This window comes from Neodiprion lecontei, chromosome 3, assembly GCF_021901455.1.
Source record: "Neodiprion lecontei isolate iyNeoLeco1 chromosome 3, iyNeoLeco1.1, whole genome shotgun sequence".
Lineage (NCBI taxonomy): Eukaryota > Metazoa > Arthropoda > Insecta > Hymenoptera > Diprionidae > Neodiprion > Neodiprion lecontei.
This window is the reverse complement of record NC_060262.1, coordinates 36,994,208-37,018,509: the sequence shown is the minus strand read 5'-3', so window position 1 is coordinate 37,018,509 and position 24,302 is coordinate 36,994,208. Positions and strand designations below refer to the sequence as shown.

General features: G+C 37.1%; 3 protein-coding genes across 10 annotated transcripts; 2 read left to right on the top strand and 1 right to left on the bottom strand.

The window, feature by feature from the left end:
• The first annotated feature begins 291 nt into the window (after positions 1 to 291).
• Positions 292 to 3,107, top strand: LOC107224589 (ubiquitin thioesterase otubain-like). Its single transcript, XM_015664696.2, has 5 exons — positions 292 to 456; positions 528 to 580; positions 662 to 961; positions 1,056 to 1,256; positions 1,510 to 3,107. Exons 1-5 carry the CDS (start codon positions 414 to 416, stop codon positions 1,705 to 1,707), a joined length of 795 nt encoding a protein of 264 aa, XP_015520182.1. The 5' UTR covers positions 292 to 413; the 3' UTR covers positions 1,708 to 3,107.
• Positions 3,095 to 4,353, bottom strand: LOC107224584 (radial spoke head protein 9 homolog). The gene is made up of 4 exons (XM_015664689.2): positions 4,127 to 4,353; positions 3,863 to 4,028; positions 3,507 to 3,795; positions 3,095 to 3,436 (listed from the first exon to the last, which is right to left on the bottom strand). Exons 1-4 carry the CDS (start codon positions 4,351 to 4,353, stop codon positions 3,276 to 3,278), a joined length of 843 nt encoding a protein of 280 aa, XP_015520175.1. The 3' UTR covers positions 3,095 to 3,275.
• A 263-nt stretch (positions 4,354 to 4,616) lies between these two features.
• Positions 4,617 to 24,273, top strand: LOC107224585 (E3 ubiquitin-protein ligase HECTD1). 8 transcript variants are annotated; one of them, XM_046735091.1, is made up of 24 exons: positions 4,617 to 4,868; positions 6,579 to 6,626; positions 7,096 to 7,235; positions 7,374 to 7,608; positions 7,775 to 8,115; positions 8,205 to 9,258; positions 10,772 to 11,150; positions 11,354 to 11,389; positions 11,907 to 12,173; positions 12,289 to 12,842; positions 12,933 to 13,207; positions 13,331 to 13,583; positions 13,703 to 14,081; positions 14,286 to 14,572; positions 14,839 to 15,090; positions 15,290 to 15,497; positions 15,908 to 16,105; positions 16,921 to 17,168; positions 17,817 to 17,990; positions 18,091 to 18,309; positions 18,428 to 18,672; positions 18,805 to 19,375; positions 19,466 to 20,499; positions 20,592 to 24,273. In XM_046735091.1, the coding sequence occupies exons 3-24, from the start codon at positions 7,096 to 7,098 to the stop codon at positions 20,872 to 20,874; spliced, it is 7,632 nt and encodes a 2,543-aa protein (XP_046591047.1). In that variant the 5' UTR covers positions 4,617 to 4,868; positions 6,579 to 6,626; the 3' UTR covers positions 20,875 to 24,273. The 8 variants fall into 8 exon arrangements, with proteins under 8 accessions (XP_046591047.1, XP_046591048.1, XP_046591044.1 ...); XM_046735092.1 differs by having other exon boundaries at positions 16,912 to 17,168; positions 17,829 to 17,990; XM_046735088.1 differs by having other exon boundaries at positions 16,912 to 17,168.
• Positions 24,274 to 24,302: the final 29 nt, after the last annotated feature.

Below are 24,302 nucleotides of genomic sequence, written 5' to 3'. Positions count from 1 at the left end.
GAACAGTATCGGATCTCGATAATTGGATTCGGCTCGCATTCATACCATCAACCTAATCGAAGTACCTAGACTATAAAGGCGAGTTCTAGCTTTGTTAGTCAGCGTGCCTATTTCTAAATAAACAAAGTTTCGCGCCATGACCAAGTGTCTTTGGTTCTCTTTTCTTGCCGACAGTAAGTACGTACATACGGGGAGTGCTTATTGGTGGAGCGAGTGATTTCGAAAATTCTCTGTATTATCAACCGTGGGTAAGATAGATTTCAAATAAGTGGCAAGCCTCGCTAGGATTCCGCACGAAAAACATCTGATTTCCAATGAATGGCCGTAACAGGGATTTGGCTTTTGTTTTCGGCTGGTTGATTTGACAGTGGCCAACAGTGGCTGTGAAATTAGCTTTGAAAATTACCCGAAATATGGAAAACAAGCCATCGCAACAGAAGCCGGCAGAAAACACAGGTCGTCAACGCTAATAGAATAATTGTATAAATAATCATCCGTACCAACTGACCTTGTTACTTTTGTTGCAGAAGTCAATCAAGATGAGTTGATCCTGCAACAACAGCGGCGAATCGAAAAAGAGGTTAAAAGTTTATTTATTTATTTTTTCTCAATCGGGAAATTTTTCTCCAGCAACTTATCCAGCTCTGCTTCCACGTTGTAGATTTCCGAGTCGATAGCTTTAGTAGGGGAGAAGGAGCCGCTCCAAAGTTTGGAGCGTGAATACCTGGAGGATGAGGTTTATCTTTCCAAAGCTAAAACCTTAGGACAAAAATACTCTTATATCCGGAGGACCAGACCCGACGGCAATTGCTTCTTCCGTGCTTTCAGTTACGCTTATCTAGAAAGACTGATCGACATTAAAGATGAATTTGAAAAATTCAGGGAGCTCGCGCTTAAGAGCAAAGATAATCTTGTCTCTTTAGGATTCCCAGAATTTACTGTCGAAGACTTTCACGACACGGTAAGTAATCATCTTACATATCCTTTTAAATTTTGTTTAGAATTATTACACCAAAAGTTTCAGATAAATTCTTCAATTAAACTTGTGCTTTCAGTTCATGGAGGTCATCGACAAAGTGGGTGCTGGTACCGAAGCTAGTCGCTTAGAGCTCCATAAGCTTTTTAATGAACAAGGATATTCCGATTATGTTGTCGTTTATCTCAGGCTAATCGCATCTGGCCAGTTGCAACGCGAGGCTGACTTCTATCAGCATTTTATCGAGGGAGATCGCACGGTTACTGAGTTCTGCCATCAGGTCTGTTGTTAATGCTCAATGTATAAAAAAACTACAGCTGATACTTTAACATCATTTCCATAGAAGCTGCAAAACTGAAACACTTGAAACTATCACTGGCTTTGTGATTGTTGCTTTTAAATCCTGTCAAAATCGTGGATGTCAGACTTTACCAAATCGCATCAATTCGAACAAAGTTTTATAAAGTGACACTTAGAGTAATTATGTTTCAATTAATGCATTTCACTATGATATCATTTTTCTTTTAATACAGGAAGTGGAGCCAATGTACAAAGAATCAGACCACATCCATATTATAGCGATGAGTGCAGCTTTGGGAACAGGAGTCCAAGTGCGTTACATGGATCGAGGTGCTGGAACAGAAGCAACAGCACATGACTTCCCAGAGGGAGTACCGCCTGCTGTTCACCTTCTCTACCGACCTGGCCACTATGACATCCTCTATCCTTGATGAATTTGTTCCTTGCTTGCTCTCCTTCTTCCTCCCATGTCTTACAAAATTGAATACAGTCCATTCCCAGATCCACAACATGAATTAATCTTGAAGCATTGAACAAACTAAATCGATAAATCTTGCATGTCATATCGTTTCTGATTTTTTAACGTTATACAGAGTGCTATGCTCCATTCTAGACATGTAGGTTCATCTGTACAACGCAGGATACTCGATTCCACCTGGAAACCTAGCTGAGCGACTATCTATCAAATCCAAAAAAGTGGTTCGCTGTAGACGACAACAAATTATATAGTATAAATTTCAAGTTGAGTATTCTGTCTAACAGATCACATACTTCTGTGTCCAGAAAGGAGCTAAAAACTCTGTATGCGGTATGTATCAAAATCAAAATATACAAATTATTAAAAACGATTACTCACAGAACTGTATTAGCTCTTAGATGATGATATCGCGTCCTGTGCAATCGAACAATTAATGTGAATCTGTCCACAAAAAATAGAATATAAATTTGTGTATTACATTGTTCTCTTTACTTGTTGCAATACGGTCTTACTACAATTCGCCCTAGGGCTAGTATATTGTCATCCAATATTACCGTTATAATAATTTCATGAGCTTTTTCTTCACCATTTTATACACAAAGTTCTACGATTGTGAGACCCAAACTGGTCAATATTAGTAAACCTCGACATACTGAGGTAATGCAAAAATTACTTTATATAGTAGGTAGCTAATGTTAAATACTTTTTTCATGGCATATAAAATATTTGAACGCAGATATATTGATTCAGTGTACGCGAGAATCTGAGAGTATTAGAAATTGAAAAAGATCGACGACTCATTTTTATTATAGGTAATAGATCATGAGATTCCGTTTTTTGGGTTGTCTGATCTGTCCGTCATTGTTATTAATTTCATACTCTGTTATCACATCAGTTACCATTTTATAAAAACTTTTAGAACTGGAATATGTGTAATTAAAAAATGTTAATTTGATAAATGTATCCAAATCTCAACGTAATTAACATTTCGTAATAAATCAAATAATTTGGCCTTAGACATCACAAAGATTAATCATAATTATTGCAGGCATTGTTTGGGGGAGGGTAACGTGTTAATCAATAGAGAAATTCTTAGAATTCATAAGAGCGATTATTATCCGAATTTAATTGTAAGTTACGATTTTCTAAATGTTTTACCTTGCATTCTTTTTATTGACATCTTCTCTGCGACATTTAAATTTCAACTTGCCGAATGATGACACCCATTGTTTGTCCTAAATTTCTTTCAATTAAATTAGCATAATTTGTTAAGCTATTATACCTTGATTCGAAATTCAAGATAATAAATAAATGTAATTGAATGTGATTTTGTCATTAAATTTATGAAATATATTTATCATGTAAAATGGTTTCCTTACATTGAGGTAACTGTACGCCTGTAATTGAATCAATTAACAATCTCATTTACAGGAAATTAATCCAATCACTGTTATCACGATTCAAATATCGTTGAAGGGCGAACAAATTTTTTATTCTTCGGGCAGATGTTTTCGAAATATATCAAACCATGAACGGTACATCTAAATTCTTCTTTCCATATCCGATGTACATTGATCCGTAATGAGGTGAGTTTAATTTATGATAAAAGGTCATTCCCGGCCAGTACAGGCTGTGTAAAGTAACCATACGACATCCGAGCAGGAATTGTAAATCCCAGCATCCTAGGAGTATAAATTAAACGTTCTTTTTCAAGTTTTTCTAGAGAAATAAACTCCCAGCTATGGTTCGAACCTTCTGGAACATCCGTGTCGATAGTGTCTAGAAAATCAACAGCGTAATTGTAATCTGATCTAGTCAGCAGATTCGTATTCCACTTTTGCTGCGGAAGTCGACCATGCAAAAATGACTTTAGATGTTGAGCTTCGGTAAGGGTTATCCCTTCGAAACCTGGATTTTCTATTACTTCTCCATTGGGAGCCTTGAACCAAGCACCCCTGGGAACGACGAACGCATCTTCGTTTATTAGATCTACAAGCGAAGCCAGGCGATCCTCTTCCTTCAATTCTTTTGGAATAGGTCCCTAGATTATTGTAAATTGATTAGAAGATCGAATGTTGTGGTCAAGTAAATTTCACGATAAAAAGTACGTCATAATGCCGTTTGGAATCTTCGTTTGGTGGAAAAGGTGGATTCGCCTTATAAACGTTGGTGATTATCGATGGATCACCTTCGAATCTTGTCACTGCTAACGGTGTTAGAAACCTTCCACATTTTGTGACTTTCGGCATCAACAGCCAGTCCAGGCAGTTTGTACTAATTGTAAAGATTGAAATATAATCATAGTTCACTACAAAATGTTATCAAAGTATGGTACACGGGGATAGTGACACGAATTTTGCAAAATTGCTCACCTATAAAAATATATCCGACCACTAAGACATTCCTTTTCATAACCATAAGCAACGTGGTAGTCGTTCTGTATCCCGTTAATTCGTCCCCAGTAATAGCATTTGCGGAAATGATTTTCGTTCTGTAGAATTATCAGAGAGTTTTGAAGGAGCTGAGAATTTTCGGTACCCACGCAAACGCCGGCGTGCCCTAAAAGATCCAGTGTATCTATCAGCCTGATACACTCCATAGTGTTTCACGAATGATGAAATTTTATCAATTGTGGAAAAGTTGGATTTCAGATAAAGCCTGCGGCAAGATTTGGCGAGCAGCAGGATAATACAAGGCTAATAAACGTCAAAAAAAAGCAAACGCTCGGTAAGCGATAAAGTAAAGCTTGAATTGAAGCGCCGCCGTGATAGCTGCGAAGCGCTACGGTCACAGCGGATGGCTGCGGGAAATTTCGTCAGCGCAGAAGGTCACATGACCACGCATCGCTGGCTGTCGTTCCGTCGCTCCCATTATGCGAGCTTTCAATACATTCGAGACCCTTGGGACGTTGGATGCACGTCACAAGTAAATGGCAGAATACGAAAACACGATTGAAAATAGTGTCTCGTCGTGAAGAAAGTAGGTATCTCGATAGGCGTCGTGAATGGTAGTTTGCACGAAACAAGAGTGACGATAATTCGTTAGGAAAGAATGTTTGTTTCCGAGGAAGTATGACGACCTGACGACCTACGGAGGATGGAAAACTAAGGAACGGTACGTACGTATGTATTGCGGCAACATCGTTCTTGCTAAAATGGGTTACGATATATTTTTCGCTTAATCGGTCATTTAGCAGCGTGTGTCCCGTCCATCGAGCAATCCGCATGCAAATCGGTAACGTTGTTATTCTAGTTATACGTTCCGAGCGCCCGGTATTTGCGACAAATATTTTTGCTGTTAATCATAAGCTCCGAAATTCTACCCGATGCCTTTCATACCCGTGAAATTTTCTCCTCTCGGGCCACGATGCACCTTTGTTGTTATTCGTTATATTGTTCAATGGCCTTGATTCTATTTGCATTACTGAATACGAACTTTTATCCACCGAATTAAACAGCGTGCGTGAACTCAAAGTATATTCGCATGTGTGCGCGGGTATGTTTATACCTTGTCGCAGAATTCGTTTGAAAAATAAAACATCTTTCTGTTACACTTCTAAGACAATCACGTCGCATTTCTACCCACTATCAGTACCATCATTATCATCCACTAAACCGAAAGCAGAATAAATTTACCTAATTTCTCTATTCGGCCCCTTGTATGACTCAATAGATTGCCCAGTCAAGTATTCTTGCGTTTTATTTAACATCACAAAGGAAGACCATGTCACAATCCTTGTCTATAGGAACGACTCGCTCAGCTTGGTTGAAATTTGATTCAGAGAAAATAATTAGCATCGTTGGTTGATGCTGCTATCGATTGCAGAAAATTGTGCAACAAATTTAAATGTTGCATTTTTCCATTATCAATAATTCTACTCAAAATCTAGAACTTCTGTTCTTGTCTTCGCTTGCATTTAGTATCTCGAAACTTGAATGCGAGTTTGCTAAATTAATTTTCATGAATAATTTTTCAACGATCTAGGCACATGATGTTATAAAAAGGTTACCGATTTAGAGTTTGGTTACAAACCTTGCTTGGTAACAGGTTTTATCGTCAACGAATCATGATTCAATCATAATATCTCGTTCAAACTGCAAATCAACATGTTTATTTCCTTATAGCACAAAAGTAGAAAGATTATGTCATAAGTTCATCATTTTCATCATCAAGCTGATAATTTTTTTTTTACGTGATAAATATTTTTTGAGGTTGTACATCCACGTGTTTTCACGATTAACATGCGTTTCTAAATCACGGTAGTCTAATTTACGAACTTTGATTATAGTGATTATGTAAATTTTTATTGCAAATTAAATCGAAACATTTTCTTTATTAAAAACTATTTCGTATTTCTATGTTAAACTAATACCAGAAACAAACTTCCAAATTCTTGAGGAAATTTTAGAAAATTTAAAGATTCGAAGATCATAATCCCTCATGTACATACGTTTTAAAACTGGTCGTTAGTCACCTGCAAAATTGTTACAGTTATCAAACATTTAATTTTAAATATGATTCGTTACTAGTCTTTACTTCAGATCATATTTTAGCAAAATTATTTCACTGCTTTGATACGACTTCAAAAAACCAACCATAATAATATTGAGTTCAAAAATAAGCCAAAAAAGCTTGTGGCTCTAAAACTATATTGAAATTGACATCATATATCATGCATTAACGATTTATTCTATCGAGGCCAAACTGTGTTCTCTTGAGCCTAAATTTACCTGATTTTTGCTATCAACTGTAAACATTATCACTGAATCGCTGAAAGTTGACAGCTTTGATTGCTATGATAATAGTTTTTGTTTTATGTTTCAGACTTAATAATTCAAACATTTGGAACAGCCCTGGAGCAGCACTGAAAAGGTATGTATATTATTCTACAATTGTGTATGTATGTTGAAGTAAGACCCCATTGTTCTAAGATATTCCTGTTAATAGTCAATAAATTATGATTATAGAACATCAATATGTTATAGTAACTCAGGTTAATCCAAAATACACGATACAAGCTTGATAACTTATTTATTTAAAAACTACGCCATGTATCACAGACACTTTGGCAAATGCGTCGGCAGTTTGCATAAGAGTATATGAGAGATTATTTATTCACTATCGCTACAGAATTTTGTAACAAAATTATACTTTTTGTTCTCATCGCAACGATATCACATATTTTGTAACGTAAATAGATTCATACTGCAACATCTTCTGCAGACCCTGCTGAATTTATTCCGTGTCTCAAATACACAATAAATGCACAATTAATAATAAAAATAACAATGGACCTCCTATTTGTATATTATTACTCAGTATCATGTAATTGTTATTTCAGATGGCAGAAGTAGACCCAGAAACATTACTAGAATGGCTCAGCATGGGTCAAGGGGACGAAAGGGATATGCAACTCATAGCCCTAGAACAGCTGTGCATGTTGTTACTTATGTCTGATAATGTTGACAGATGTTTTGAAAGGTGAGTTCCTTCGAGATCGACATCTAATATTTCAGTGAATAATGTTGAAAAACGGACGAAATTTTGAGCCAGAATTTTGAATTAGCACTGAAATAAATCAAATTCATAAAACGAATAACAACTTTAAATTTCTTCCAGTTGCCCTCCACGTACGTTTCTCCCGGCCCTTTGTCGCATCTTTTTGGATGAACTTGCCCCTGACAGTGTGCTGGAGGTCACAGCTCGTGCGATCACATATTATCTTGATGTATCGGCAGAATGTACGCGAAGAGTAATCTCTATGGAAGGTGCTGTCAAAGCGATTTGCGGTCGTCTTTCTGGAGCAGGACTTGGATCTCGAGCCAGTCGAGATTTAGCTGAACAGTGTATCAAGGTAGAAAAGTTACATTGTTTATAACTGTGTGCATATAAATCATAGACTACAGCTGTATTTGTGAAATAAAGGATCCAATTATATTCTACAATTCAGAAATTCAGATTTACAGTTCGTAATTTAACTTGCAACTATAATATTAAAGTATCGTTGCATTCTGTCGTAGGTCTTGGAGCTTGTTTGCGCTAGAGAAGCAGGAGCAGTTTTTGAAGCCGGCGGTCTACCATGTGCCTTGTCATTCATACGTGAACATGGAGCGCGAGTACACCGTGACACATTGCATTCTGCAATGGCAGTTGTTTCTCGATTGTGTGGAAAAGTTGAGCCACAGGATAAGGCATTGCCGGATTGCGTTGAAGCTTTATCCACTCTACTGCGGCATGAAGATGCCCATGTTGCTGACGGTGCATTGAGGTGTTTCGCCTCGTTAGCTGATAGATTCTCGCGAAGAGGTGTTGACCCTGCCCCTTTAGCTTCCCATGGCTTAGTTTCTGAATTACTGTATAGGTAATTTTGGAAAACCATATGTATTGTCGAGCTGAACTAAATTGTCAGGTTGCATGTTTCACTGAAAATATACATCCCCACATTCACAGATTATCAAACGCAGCTGGACCTGGTGCATCTGCAGCTACTACATCAAGTAACACAAAAACTCCACCCCCGTCTACAACATCGACAGCTCCAGCCCCAGAACCAAAGTCTTGCGCTTCAGTTTCAACGATAATTAGCCTTTTATCAACATTGTGCAGAGGGTCTCCATCGATAACGCACGACTTGCTTCGTTCGGAGTTGCCTGACGCAATAGAGAAAGCTTTAAAGGGCGATGAAAGATGTGCCCTAGATTCAATGAGATTAGTAGACTTGCTTTTAGTTCTATTATTTGAAGGAAGATCGGCTCTAGGCAGAGGTGCAGCGGGGGGTCCGTCTGGTCCTTTATTGCCTCGACTTAGGAGGCTCGACAGTGCCGGGGAAAAATCTCATAGACAGTTAATCGACTGTATTAGATCAAAAGATACTGACGCATTAATAGAAGCCATAGACTCTGGTGGTATAGAAGTTAATTTCATGGATGACGTTGGACAAACTCTTCTGAACTGGGCGTCAGCTTTTGGTACGCAAGAAATGGTAGAATTTTTATGCGACAGAGGAGCGGACGTTAACAAGGGCCAACGATCGTCCAGTTTACACTATGCAGCTTGCTTTGGAAGGCCAGCTATCGCAAAAGTGTTACTCAGACACGGTGCTAATCCGGATTTGAGGGATGAAGACGGTAAAACACCACTAGACAAGGCTAGAGAACGTGTCGACGAAGGTCACAGGGAAGTTGCAGCAATACTGCAGTCTCCTGGGGAGTGGATGCTGCCACCTAATCAAGAGAATCGAAAACCAGAAACTGAAGTTGAGAACTTTACCGAGCCTAAAGGTGATCCAGAGATGGCTCCTGTTTACCTCAAGAGATTGTTGCCAGTTTTCTGTGCCACGTTTCAGTCCACCATGCTGTCCAGTGTGAGGAAAGCTAGTCTAAGTTTAATCAGAAAAATGGTACACTACATTCAACCAGAGCTGCTTGTCGAAGCATGCGGATCTGAAGGAACGGATTGCGGCGCAACGCTGGTAGAGGTCATCGCTACTGTGTTGGATAACGAGGTGAGTTCAGTTATGAAAATAAATTATTGATATAAAATATTTTCAGCGGCTTATCCCTTTTTTTATTTCCAAAGCAAATCTTTTGTAAATTTTGTGACGGTAATTATGGATAAATGTGAAGAGTGTATCACAAAAGGCAGCAGGCAGGTACGTTTACTTAGGTAAGACTGTTCGCAGGAGGCAGAGATCTACATATCGCCATCGCCTCCCAAGTCATTCGTCGGCCCAAAATTGCCCTGCCTTCTTCCGCGCAAGTCTTCTAGTACCCAGAAGTACATTATCGAGAAGACGGTAACGTCTGCTGTTCCATTCTCTTGCACTCTGCTTGAACGTTCCCTTTCCTATTCATTTTCTCTTCATATAACATAGAGAGATGAAAATAATAATCGACATGAATAATTGGTTATTCCAATTCAAACGTTAAATAGCTGAACAGACCGTTTTTGAAAAAAATTATCAAAGTAAATCACGATTCCAATTAGATCGCACAAGACGACCTAAAATCTTAACAGTACTTTTGCGGGACATCTTGCAAGATTCTAATTTCCCTCATTATTGCGGCAGCAATCAAACCCACTGTCCGAAAAAAACAGGTACACAAAGATTGAACAAAATTTATTACTAAGCTATATTTCTTCTTATAGCATCAGACACAATAACTGGAAATATTGAAAAATTCATGACAATTTTATAGAACAAACATATGTGTATTCATAATTTTTTTAAATCGTACTTACCATCTGCCTGCTGCTGGTGTGGTCACTAACAGGACATATTCCGTGAGAGAAGAATACAGAGTTCGTACTTCAAATCCTTTATGTGTTGTAACAAGCTACGCTTTGGAGAAGCAATGAAACTCATTGAAGTTTTATAGAATCAGTTCACAGGTGCAGAATGTGCATTATAGTGACAAGATGTGAAAGCAGCTGAGTAAAGGCACTCAATTGTGTCATCCTTCTATTCTTTTGATTTTTCTTCTTTTTTTTTTTTTAACTGTGTAGTGTTGCGAGATGGAATTCTATAAGTTTTTGTATTGAATACTGTAGATGCATATGAACTTTTTTTTTCATGAAAGTGTTAACAAATCCAAACTAATACATACTGCTGTGAGATTTGTTATTTTTGAGTAATATTAAACTATTTCTTGAAAGTAACAACGCATACTATGTCCCAATATCACCATAATGTGATTCATCATCGAGTGATTTTTTTTTATTCTGTTGTATAATACGAGTAATAAATATAATGTCATTCTAATGATTTTATATTCTGCTATTAATTTGATAATTTTTTCTACGCCAAAATATAACTTAGAACTGTCTGATAGCAGCAGATAGCTTATTAATATCAGTCTTTTCTTGGGCTTGGAAAGAATGTTGAACCTATCATTTCTCGTGAAAGTTTGCTACAAATATTTACATCTCGATCACTTGGATAATTACGATATTTGAATATATATAATAATATAGAAAAAAACGTCTCAAGAAAGCTATTTGGAATTTAATGTTGACAGGAAGATGAAGATGGGCATTTGATCGTCCTTCAAATGATTCAAGATCTAATGGTGAAAGGAAAAGATGAATTTTTGGAACATTTCGCAAGACTAGGTGTATTCTCCAAAGTTGCTACATTGGCGACGGAGCCAGAATCAGAGACTAGTCAGTCCGGGGAAGAACAAACCATCGAAGATGCTAGGGAACTTCTAGTTGGCAGAGCTTATCATTGGAGGGATTGGTGTATTTGCAGAGGACGTGATTGTCTGTATGTTTGGTCAGACGCAGCTGCTTTAGAATTGTCAAACGGAAGTAATGGCTGGTTCAGGTTTATTCTCGATGGTAAACTGGCCACAATGTACTCGAGTGGTAGCCCAGAAGGTGGTACGGATACAACGGGTGAGTTATTCGTCAACAAAATACAATTCTCCTGTAAGGTCTAACATGCCTTTTAATCTGTATCAATTGCATTTGCATTATTTTCTTTTCAAATTTATTGTTCATATTAAACTCATCTACTACTTAATTATATATCATTTGTAAATAATTTTAGAAATTAGCATATAGATTAAGTGTTAACTCGTTTTACTAACTGCCTACAGGGAAGGGACGGAATACAGAGTCGCTCACTACTGAAGGTATGTGGTCTTTTAAATGAATCCTTGATCAATAACTGTATAATATTATCACATGTATGAAATTTTTGGAAAACCTAGATCCACATCAAGCAATCTGATATCGTATATGCAATATCTAGTATTTCCAGGTATCGGTAGGTTTATGTGAAAATTTTCAACCATCATTTTCTAAAAAAAAGGAACCACTGAATTCTTAGTATAATTACTGTGAACAATAACAATAGAAAGAAAAAAGTAACAATAATGTGTGAAACACGATATTAATGGTTTAATATTCCATCTAACTCAGTTAATGCATGTAGTCTGACTTATCATCTAGTCTATAAAATATATGGTGAAACATCTATAAAAATTGCAAATCCACAATAACCGTAAACGTGGTCTAAATAATCCTGGATGTATAACATGTTTAAGAGATGTATCGTACTTCATTATACTTCCATAGTGTTGATACCAATACAATAAAAATTAATAATTGCCACAACGACGTTAGCTTATACCGAACTGAACTTTTCAGAAAATCGTGGAGAGTTTCTTGAGAAATTACAAAGAGCTCGCACTCAAGTTAAACCAAATTCTATAAGCCAGCCTCTTCTTTCTCGTCCTGGTACGGCACGATTGGTAGTTGGAAATTGGTCTCTCTCTAGTCGAAGAGAAGGTGAATTGTACATCCATAACAGCGACGGACAGCAGCAAGCAACTATTCTGAGAGAAGATTTGCCTGGATTTATTTTCGAATCTAATCGAGGCACCAAACATTCCTTTACTGCTGAAACAAGCTTGGGTAAGTTAACGGTAAAACTTTGAACCACGATTCGTAATTCTTCTTGATATCGTGAGGAATGTGAGAATAAAACTTGGGAGGTCACCATATTTCTAACTAAAAAATTGTTTTACAGGCCCTGAGTTTGCAGCTGGCTGGGCAGGCAAGCGTGGAAAACGTTTACGATCTAAGCTTGAAGCGATTAAGCAAAAAGTTAAGAGTCAAGCGCAAGAAATATATGAGCGTTATTTCAAAGTGGCTCAGGCTCAACCTCGTGGAGTGGTGGCAAAACTTGGGACCATTGTTAGTCAGATAGAAAAGGCCTGTCAGAAACAGCAGTCTGGAAATCGTGAATGGCGTAACGTGTTGCAAAATACGTTGGAAGAACTAAAGATCTTGTTGAATGAAGAAGGAAAAGTTTCAGCTTATGAGTTGCACTCTAGTGGACTTGTGCAGACTTTACTCGCACTTTTAGCTGCGCCACCGGGACCACAACCACCATCGTTGAGAGCTACTAAATTGAGGCTTCAGAGGATAGCATTGTTCAAAAATTGTTTCCAAGCTAATGATATCAATCATGAACAGAGTTCTGCCAAAGTTTTAGTCCACAAGCTCGTTTCTGTGCTAGAATCAATCGAAAAACTTCCTGTATATTTGTACGATACACCAGGTTCTGGATACGGACTTCAGGTAATGAAAATTTATATTTCAATGATTGCGTCAGGTAACAAAATATTCAGTTTCAATTTGCAATCAGTCAACTTGAAATTACACCCGTAGATTTTGACAAGGAGGCTACGTTTCCGTTTGGAAAAAGCAGCCGGTGAAAGTGCATTGATTGACCGGTCTGGCAGAGGTTTGAAAATGGAACCGTTGAGCACTGTACAACAGTTGGAACATCACTTGTTGAAAATGGTTGCAAAGCAATGGCATGACCATGATAGATCCACATTTACCTTTGTCAAAAAACTAAAAGAGGGTAACAAAATGTCATTCAAATATCAGTATGATTTCGACGAGAACGGACTGATATACTGGATTGGAACTAATGCCAAGTGAGTTATAACGCAAGCATTTTTTTGGCAGTATAATACAAAAGAAAACTAAATTAACAGAAACAATCTCAGAATTCTTAACTGTCCAAGTCTGAAAACCAAAAAATTTAATTTTTATTTCAGAACCAGTTCGGAGTGGGTTAATCCGGGCCAGTATGGACTTGTTGTGGTGACTTCCAGTGATGGTCGTATTTTGCCTTACGGCCGACTTGAAGACATCTTGAGTCGCGATACATCGGCTTTAAATTGTCACACAAATGACGACAAGCGGGCCTGGTTCTCAGTAGACTTAGGTGTATGGCTTATACCAAGTGCGTACAGTTTGAGGCATGCCAGAGGATATGGCAGAAGTGCCTTGAGAAACTGGATGTTGCAAGTAAGCCGATTATGATATAAATCAACGAATGCTTTTGTTTCTGGTCAATTTACTAGAAAGAATGCCGATTAAAGTCATTAGAATAAAGTCAGTAACCAATAAATGTAACAATGTTTCAGGTATCGAAGGATGGGATAAACTGGACTACCTTGTACACGCATGTTGATGACTGTTCTCTCAATGAACCCGGAAGTACAGCAACTTGGACTCTTGAACCTCCAGCTGAAGAGGTTCAGGGTTGGCGTCATCTTCGCTTACAGCAAACTGGCAAAAACTCGTCTGGTCAAACGCATTATCTGTCCATGTCTGGCTTGGAAATTTATGGTGAAGTCACAGGAGTATGCGAAGATTTAGGTCGAGCTGCTAGGGAAGCTGAAGCGAGCGTTCGCAGACAAAGGAGATTAGTCAGAACTCAAGTTCTTAGGCATTTGGTTGCGGGTGCACGTGTCGCCAGAGGACTTGACTGGAAATGGAGAGAACAGGATGGTGTTCCACCAGGTTAGTTATCTTTTTTCGTAGATATTTAGATGTCTGGTCACACTTCAAATTACATTACCTTGTAACTGTAATATGATTATATTGTGGAAAAATCCGATTAAGGTGAACCTGATATTCTAAAATATTGAGTTCAAAAGACTATCGGATATCTGATTGTATTATCTGGTCAGGAATAAAGAAATTTTACCCAATTTATTACTTCAGGAGAAGGCACAGTAACGGGAGAATTGCACAATGGTTGGATAGATGTAACTTGGGACCACGGTGGCTCTAACTCATATCGCATGGGTGCAGAAGGAAAATACGACTTAAGGCTAGTGAGCACAGGTGTGGAAAGTGAAAATGGCATGAAAACTAAAAATGGTGCAAGTGTACTAACCAGCAGGAAGTCTAGCAGTACGCCCAGTTTACCAGACTGTACAGATGCTGTGATGCGAGGATCTGTCGCATCGACAGATCAAGCCGCTAGTGCTGACAATTTGGCTGCAAAGGTAAGGTCGATAAATTTATTGACTGTCAGGAATAAAGAATTTAATCTGACTCAAATAAATATCAAAGTTCTGATTTGAAATAATGTAACAATTATCACCCTCTTATTACAAAAAATATTTATTGCTGTGACTACCTCAAAGATAAAAATTTAAAGTACAATTTGACAGGGGAACTAAGAATTCAAATACAACGCATGGTTATTTTTTCATAAATTAATCTTGTGCCTAACAAGAGAATTGTGTACCAATTGTGTTTGTGAAAATAGCAAGCAGAGTCCATAGCAGAGAGCGTCCTGTCAGTGGCCCGTGCAGAAGCAGTTGTAGCGGTAACTGGAGAAGGCGCTGCCAGTGCAGCGGGTGAACTGTCTGTTGTTTTACATCCAAGACCCGATGCAACCAGTGACTTGGCAACTATTGTTGAAAGTCTTGCGCTGAATACCGAATACTCAATTAACAGCAACAGTAATCGTGCTACAAACAGTTCTAAACCTCACTTTCCTACAGTTCGAGGGAACAAGGTAACACACAAGCTGTTTTCACGTGCACTGATTTAATCCACACAAATTAATTTAATAATGTCCGTAGTATCGACAAATGCGCCGCTACGTATACTTTTTTCTTCTCCACTTTCATTTGAGTTACTTCAACTCTGGTTGGATCGTATAAATTATTTACAAACTTCACCTGGTTAATTGGAAAAATGAACAATTTTTTTAGCCTGCGAGTGGTCTGTTGAGTTTGGAAGCAGCAGAAGTGTTGGATCGTATGCGCGAAGGTGCAGACAGGTTGCGTAACAATACTAACAGTTTCTTGAGTGGGGAATTACTCGGTTTGGTTCCTGTTAGGATTAGCGTGTCTGGTGAGACTGATGAAAGTTCAATGAGGATTCGACCCGTGACTAGACATCATCCAGGAATCACTGACAGTGAGTAATTGAATGTGAAATTTATCTGCTCTACCAATTATCATAGTTGGTTGACTTTGAAGCAAAAGTTTTGGATCTTAGAATTAATAAAATTTGATTTTCACTTCTCATCTATTCTTTTCACGTTTACGTCACATTGCAGTCTAATAATAATTTACGATTATCCAGTGAAGCTGAGCATTTTGAATCGTTTCAAATATATGCATATATATATATATGTATAGGTAAATTCTTACTAATTGCCAAATATGTAGTTACGATATTTTAGGAACCCGAGAATGGTTCAGAAATACTTGATGCTTGAGTACTTATTCGTGAAGCTGCAAATGTTGAATGCTGATTTGTAAATTATGTAATATTTCCACTTGAAATTCATCAAAAAATCACGCATGGAATATTTGTTACAATAGACATGAAAGAGTGCGGGCGTGACAAAGAAGCTAGTTCGTCATCTCAGAATGCTCCTGGATGTCCCATCGTAGTAACAAATCCCATGTCTGTATCTGTACCAAATCTTACCTGTACAGAAGCTAACAATACCTTGGAACCAGCAGCAGCTACCGGATTCCTAGAGACTTTTGCTGCAATGGCTCGCAGACGAACTTTGGGTCTGTTTTCGAATTGCTTTGCTTGGTTTACTCTCATGCTCTCCCCAGATCAAAGTCTTTTTTTCTTCCGTTTAGAATAGTTTATTACCATGTAATGGCTTTTGGAGCAGAAATAGTTTGGTATTTATAAAGTATATTTAACCCCTCATAGATCTATTTTTCCTAATTCAAAATTGGTTCTAAGTTTTGTAATAAATAATAAAACTTAACCCAAACTTGTGCCAAAACAATCGGATAGTGGAATATCATTTGAGATTTTCAAAGTCTCGTTAGAAATGTGTAACTCAAAGAGTTAACAAGATAATTTGTCAGGTTGGTTGCCTCAAATATTTGAAGTTCTAAATCTTGAGATCAATAGAATATCAAAATCAAAATTTTATACACATTCATACTGCTAGATGTATCAAACATGTTCGTTTCTGCAATATATTTCTGTGTCTTATGCATCGTGAATTCTAAATGTCTACGCTATGCTATGTAATTTGTGTTTTTTTAAAAATCTTTGCAAACTACAATATTCAGAGGTATGAAACATTTGCAGTTGGACAACGATCCATTAAAATTATTTCCTTAGTAATTTCGCATAGTTGTAAAAAGATACACTGAAACTTCGAACACTGCTTCAGAACCCAGTTGAATTTGTGTAACTGCCCTATATCCAATTTTAGTTTAACATCTGTTTCAGTTACTTTTATGTTACAAGTAGGTGTTTCTTTCTTTTTACACTTGGAATACCTTTTTAAATAGGGTGTGAGAACTTGTTTCATCCTGATGATGTATTAGTTGGGTATTTTAATAATTTTTAGGTCCCGCAGGTGGCCAACACATAGCTCCAAACTCAAACTCCGGTTCAAATCCTCGCGGGCCAAACTCTGTGTCTAGTTTGGTGAGGTTAGCATTGAGCTCCAACTTCCCTGGAGGCTTGCTGAGCACCGCTCAAAGCTATCCAAGTCTTACTAGCAGTGGCCAAGTTGCAGGCAGTGGAGTTACAACAACTACAGGACCTAGCCTTGGTCAAGCTCTTACTATGTCTCTGACTAGTACAAGTAGTGACAGCGAACAGGTAAGATGATATGATGAAGTTTGTACTTTGATTTGAATTCAATGCAATTAGAATAGGAGGTGGACTAGTAGGTAGTGCTACTGCTTTTTATCTTAAGTTACACACTCACTCGCTTCACTTTCTTTATTGATTTAAGAAATATTTTCCATTCCTGGCATATCCTTCTTAATGACATGAACAGAAACACCACGTCAAATTTTGCCTTATACCACTCTAATTAATATTGAAGGCACAAGTTTTTCTACATGAATTTTTTTGTCTTCCAACAAACTATTGTTACAGTACTTATCGTGTTCAGTAAATTGTAATGTTTACAATTTACATACATCAATATTATTCTTAGCATTCCTTCCTCCAGGGCAGCTTGGTTCTTATCTGCCTTCATTAATTACGTGCCATGCTAACGATGAAACAAATGATTGCGTGAGTGACAAGTGAAATCGATTTACTCATTTTCACTTACGTCAAAAAATTAATAAAATTATGATTTTGTAGACAAAGTGAAGTTTCGTATTAATGTTGAAAAAAAAACTGTATTGTTTAATTTTCAAAATATCGCTATTAGATTATTGGCCGCTATTGTTCACGTGATAAATGGAAGACAGAGAAAGACCCCTGATCGGGGCTTTCCTTTAATGTAATGAGAAGTTGTGGCTCCAGGTTAGTGTCGAAGATTTTGTCGAATCATGCAGCGGAGTCGCAGGAACTGGTGTTGTTGGTGGCCGTGGTATAGGTGGCCCAACTCTGTTAGGTGAATTAGAAGATGACGAAGATGGCGCTCTTGCCGAAGAAGATGATGATAATGAAGAAAATGAACAAGAGGTATTTAGCCAGCATTAATCATGTAAAGTAAAGCTCGCAAAAATTCGTCTTCCGTAACTATGTTTCTAATCCAACATATACTGGTTCCGCGTAACTATAGGAAGACGATGAAGAAAATGAAGAAGAAGGTGACGGAGGTGAAGGTGAATATGAAGAGGTGATGGTGAGTCGCAACCTATTGGCAGCGTTCATGGAAGAGGAAGCACAGCCTCAGCCTACTAAAAGACGAGCTTGGGATGATGAATTTGTGCTGAAACGTCAGTTTTCCGCTCTAATACCTGCTTTCGACCCAAGGCCGGGCAGGACAAATATTAATCAGGTAAGAATTGGTACTTTTCATGAAAAATTTTTGCTAACAAATTGGATTTTTTACGTGTGTGGTATCGTAGATTCTACCGTTCATTTAATCGAATTATTTTTTTTATGTGATTTTGCAGACGACAGATCTCGAAGTTCCGCCACCAGGCAGTGAACTACAAATGAGTACACGCTCAGGTTTACCGACAAGTCCTAAACTATCTTTGACCCTGAAAGGTCCAGGACTCCCTGGTATTCCTGATGTTGAAGTGCCTCTCACTGAACCTCAGTCTACAATATTCCAGGTGGTTCAAGAGCTAATGCAGCTTACAGAATTGGGTAGCAGACAGGAGAAATTGAGAAGGATATGGGAACCGACTTACACGTAATACATAGTTTCCGCATTTACGTATAAAACAATCGGGAATGTGAAAAAAAAATCTCGAACAAAAACACTTGAATTTTATATGTATAATCTTCGACCATTTGTTAATTCTCTATTTTTTTTATCCAACAGAATAGTTTACAAAGAAACTAAAGACGAGGAATCATCCGGCCGTGCTACGCCCATAATAACATTATACTCACGGAATCAAATACAGAACACAAGTGCCTGTACAGTAGAAGACGTCTTACAACTTTTGCGACATGTGTTTGTACTGAGCGCGATGCGTGAGGAGAATAAAGATACTATTATGGACGAGAGTAGTCCAGAAAGCTACTGGGTCAATCCAGACGATTTCACGTCGAAAAAAATTACAAACAAAGTTGTACAGCAGATTCAAGATCCATTGGCCCTCGCAGCTGGAGCCTTACCCAGTTGGTGCGAGGAGCTAGCAAGAAGTTGCCCGTTTTTGCTACCGTTCGAGACAAGAAGATTGTACTTCAGTTGCACAGCTTTCGGAGCATCGAGGTCAATAGTTTGGCTACAAACTCAAAGAGATGCTGTATTAGAAAGGCAAAGAGCGCCAGGGCTCAGTCCCCGAAGAGACGATAGCCATGAATTTAGAGTAGGAAGACTAAAACACGAGAGGGTCAGTGTGCCCAGGGGAGAGAAATTACTTGACTGGGCTGAGCAGGTGCTCAAAGTAAGGAACTTTCACTTTTCACATACTTAAAGAACTGTGTTCAAAATAGCTAATTTATAATTGGAACGAATTACTATTTCCCGTTTACAGGTACATGCAAGCCGTAAGAGCATACTAGAGGTGCAGTTTGTTGGTGAAGAAGGCACCGGCCTTGGACCTACTTTGGAATTCTTTGCGTTAGTTGCCGCTGAATTACAACGCAAAGATTTAGGCCTGTGGTTGTGCGATGACGAGCAAACTTGCAAGGAAGAGAAATCCTGCCCACCTGGGGAACAAATTCGTCCGCCAGGATACTATGTCGTTAGACCAAGTGGACTTTTCCCAGCTCCATTACCTCAAGATTCGCCAGTTTGCGACAAGGCTGTCCGGTATTTCTGGTTCCTAGGTGTATTCTTAGCCAAAGTTTTACAAGATAATAGACTTGTGGATATACCGCTATCCCAACCTTTCTTGAAACTTATGTGTCGCGGAGATATCACCAACAATGTCAACGAAAGAATAGGGTTAAATACAGTTCCACAAGAGAGTATGCCATCCAGCATGGCGAGTAGTTTCATCTCCGAAGAAGGCGAACTTGATGCACAATATTCTCTTGAGCAAACTCCTTGGTATGATGGTATACTTAACATCGACGATTTAGCCATTGTAGATCCGGTCAGAGGCGAGTTTCTTAAACAAACCCAAAGCCTAGTGTCAAGACGCGATAGAACTCTCTCTGACGGTCCATTAACAGAGGAAGTAAGAGATTCATTACACATCACTCATCCATCTGGTACATCAATTTCCATTGAAGATCTGGCTTTGACAATGAGCTATGCCCCCAGTTCGCGAATCTTTGAACACGAACAAGTTGAACTGAAAGAGGGAAGTGTAAATATTCCTGTGACGCTAGATAATGTCCATGAATATGTAGATCTGACAGTAAAATACTGCTTGCAACGAGGTATCGCCAGGCAGCTGGATGCGTTCAAAGCTGGCTTCTCCAAGGTATTTTTAATGGAAAAATTACACGCCTTCAGCCCGGAAGAAATTAGAGCCATGCTATGTGGAGAACAGGACCCTCACTGGACCAGGGAGGACTTACTGAATTACACGGAGCCCAAACTGGGATATACTAGAGAAAGGTTAGCAAATATCTCATCAACTTATGGGAAATGATGTTGGCAGCTTGATTAAGTTTCGTCAAATTTCATTTTATTTCCTTTTTTTCTTACAGTCCTGGATTCCAACGATTTGTGAATGTGCTGCTATCACTTACGGGACCGGAGCGGAAAGCTTTTCTTCAGTTTGCGACAGGTTGTTCAGCATTGCCACCAGGTGGCCTATGCAACCTGCATCCTAGATTAACTGTGGTTCGTAAGGTTGACGCTGGGTCCGGAGGTTTTCCTTCAGTAAACACATGTGTGCATTATCTAAAGTTACCAGAATACCCAACTGAAGAGCTTCTAAAGGTGAGGCTTTTGGCTGCAACTCGAGAAAGAGGATTCCACTTGAACTAGGCACTCTGTAACTTAATGAAAATAAATGTTTGTATTTGTGGGTAAGTAAAAAGAAGAGAAAACAAAATTGAGTCATCGAAAAAATGAACTGTCTATGTTTTATGGATTGAATTAAGTTTGATAACAACCACAGGTAGTTATACTATGTAGGGAATGGGGATAGGTGAACATCTATCACAAATTCGCAATGAAGTATACATATGAAATATATATATTATACGTGGAATATATATGGGGCATTCCATGTCAATTCGCCATGTCAATTCAAAAAAATCAACAATGCTAGTTCTCGGCCCACTTTCGGACTAGGACGAAAAATTATGTTTTGGGTCCTAGTTTCTGTGAAAAAAAATCATCAATTTAAAAACAATCCCTCTTCATGTTTTATCACAATTTTATGATTTTTGAGCTCGTGCAACCCCTTAAAAATGAGATGAAAATTTCCAAAAATTTGAGGTCATATTTTGGGCCAAACAGAATCCGAAATAAATTGAACATCAAGATCGGAAGGGGTCACACCAATGGCCCGGCGAATTGACGTGGAATGCCCCTATATATTATATATGAAATATATAATGAAACGTATATATACATATATTGTATGTATAATTTCATTTGAGAAGAATTGTTTTCATCTACACGCATTCGGCATATTTGTGATAATTATATGCAATTGATAATGAATAATATATTCGGAATGACTTCTAGATGTTAGTTTACCTAAGAACTTTTCACCTGTACATCTCTCATTATTACGAATATATAAACAGGTTGAAATTATTCTTTAATTTGAAGAGATGATGCATCAAAACTATTAACTTTGATAAGTTTCTTCAATCAGTGATAAACTCGATAACATTGCATTAACAATGATTATAATAAGTTGATAAATAAAAAACAAGCCTTTTTCGTTTCAGTTGATAATTAGACCATATGCTAGTAGTTATTGGCATACATATCTGTAAAGTATACATATTATACATATATACTTATGTTTACATACCCACGTACATATACATATATTTATGTTTCTATATACTCGTATATGTATGTACGTCTGTATGCTTATATAATGCATTATTAGTCAGTTGTGCTGAAAACAAAATCACAATTTAAATTAAAAGCGCTACGATCTAAACAGTACGTTGACGAAAAGTAGCTTGAACGTGTACCAACACATGCCTAAATAAGTATAATACACAAGCTCTGATAAATGACTTGTGCATCACTAGCGACAGTCAATTTGTAGAAACCAAATAAAAAAATACTGCAACCATTTCTTAGTAGTAAAAAATAATTTTTATTTTTTTTGTTTTATTTCGGCGTATAGGATACAGAAAATTATTTTTCGGGGAGAAGGAAAAATTTTGTGAGCCTTGGGAGTAAATATCTAGTATGACACCGCTTTTTTGTGCTGCAATAACTTAGAAAATTCTGCGTAAACTGAACGAAATCCCAAATTGAATGTAATACAATTAAAGCAAAACAGAAAAACATACAAAAATGTGAAAAGTAAACTCAAAAATTGTCGTCCAATAAAAATATTTACCCGATTTTTTTCGTGATAAATATTACCTACATAGAAAATAGTTTATGTAATAAAACAGCCGCACTTGGTGAATAATTATATTTTCAATACATGGATGCGTCTTCATCCTAGACAGTTGTTAAGTCCCTAGTTGTTTCGGATAAAACAATGAAACAATTGAAATTTACTGTTCCGCAAAGATTTATTCATTTTTTTTTTTTGTTTTATAATTGCGCCTATTACTGACATTACAGAACAGACGCCATGTTTTGATTCGCTATTATCGCATTTTTGGGAATTGATTGTTATTTGTTTTTCGCTTTTATTGTGATATTCTCGAATTACTTATTATAAAACAAAATTATCTTTAAATTAGACAAATAGGAGTTTACGATTTTATCCAGACAATAGAGACTTGGCAAGTGGAGCATACTTTACATATTCATACAATATGGTATTAATGCTCATCTAATTGAATATTTATTAACATAAAATAAACGTAAATCAGTATATAATGATAGTGATTAGAGAAAGAAAAATATAAAGTTAATATAAATGTCAAGAAAAGAATAATTAACAATATTAAGTGCAGAATAGTAACTATTATTGTATTATAAATTATTATTATTAACATTGAATCTTGGGGAAAAAAAATAAAAAAAATATGTTACATTATCTGTGGTGTAAAAATTTAGCCAGAAGTACTAACAAGATAGTATACACAAGTATAAAGAAAAATATACATTTATAAGTAATACGTAAGGTATGTAATAATTAGTAGAGTCGCGTTAGAGTTAAATATATTTAAAAAATTTCAACAAATTATTAATATTATGATCGCGGATGAATCGAAAATGCGGTAATAGTCGGTGACAATACGACACAGCATATAGCAAAAATGCAAACTAATCACCATTCAACTTTCAAGAAATTCGAATTCCTCTAGCTACTGAATTTGATCAATTGAAACTATGATGCTATTCGAAAAGCTAAATTAAATAACAGAACCTACATTAAATTTATCGATAATTGTTGAGAAAATTCTACGTTTTTGAAAATATTAATGGAGAGTCAGTGAGTAAAACAAAAAATGAGTTACGCATATGGTAAATGAAACCCATCCACAGTTAATAATGCGAGATGATAAACGGCTAAAATTTTTCTTTCACACTTTTAGGTGTAACTTGAGTTGCCTAATGTTACGTGCATCAAAAGTGAATATGTCGAATAAAAAGTTGATATGAAATATTTATTTTCACCCGCGATATAACTGTGATGACAAACTATAAAAGCTTGTAAGGAAAATGATTATTTGTATAAGTTTAATGAATAAATACATGTGAATAAAGCTTTGCGGGAGAATAAATTCTTCGAAACTAAAAAAGAATCCAAGTAATTCGTACAGTTGACACAGTAAACTGTAAGAACAAATTAGTTTGTGGTACGTACGTGATGAAACTCAAAGGGATCATGACTCTGATAATAATTCAGTAATGAAGAAGTTGTTTTCAATATCCGAAATCAACTAACTCGCATGCTAGGCGGAGGTAGGTCAGAAGGAAATTTAGGTAAATATACAGAGATAAAAGAAACATTTTTTATTCCTATCCCATTGCTGATAAGAGTTTATTTGCCATCTACCAACACTTTACACGAGTACACAAACTGTCTACTACAGTTTTTTATTTTAGTATTGGAATACATTAATACTAATATTAGGCGTAGACTGCATATTTACGCGGGTTTGATCATGTTAGTAATATTTGTTTTGTATAGGTATTAAGTAAATGCAAGTTAAGAAACTTATGCCGAGCTGAAAATACAGAATACGGAATTTCGATATTTTTTAAGAACAGACAACTAAAGTTATGCTAGGCGTAAAAAAAATTGGCTTTTAAAT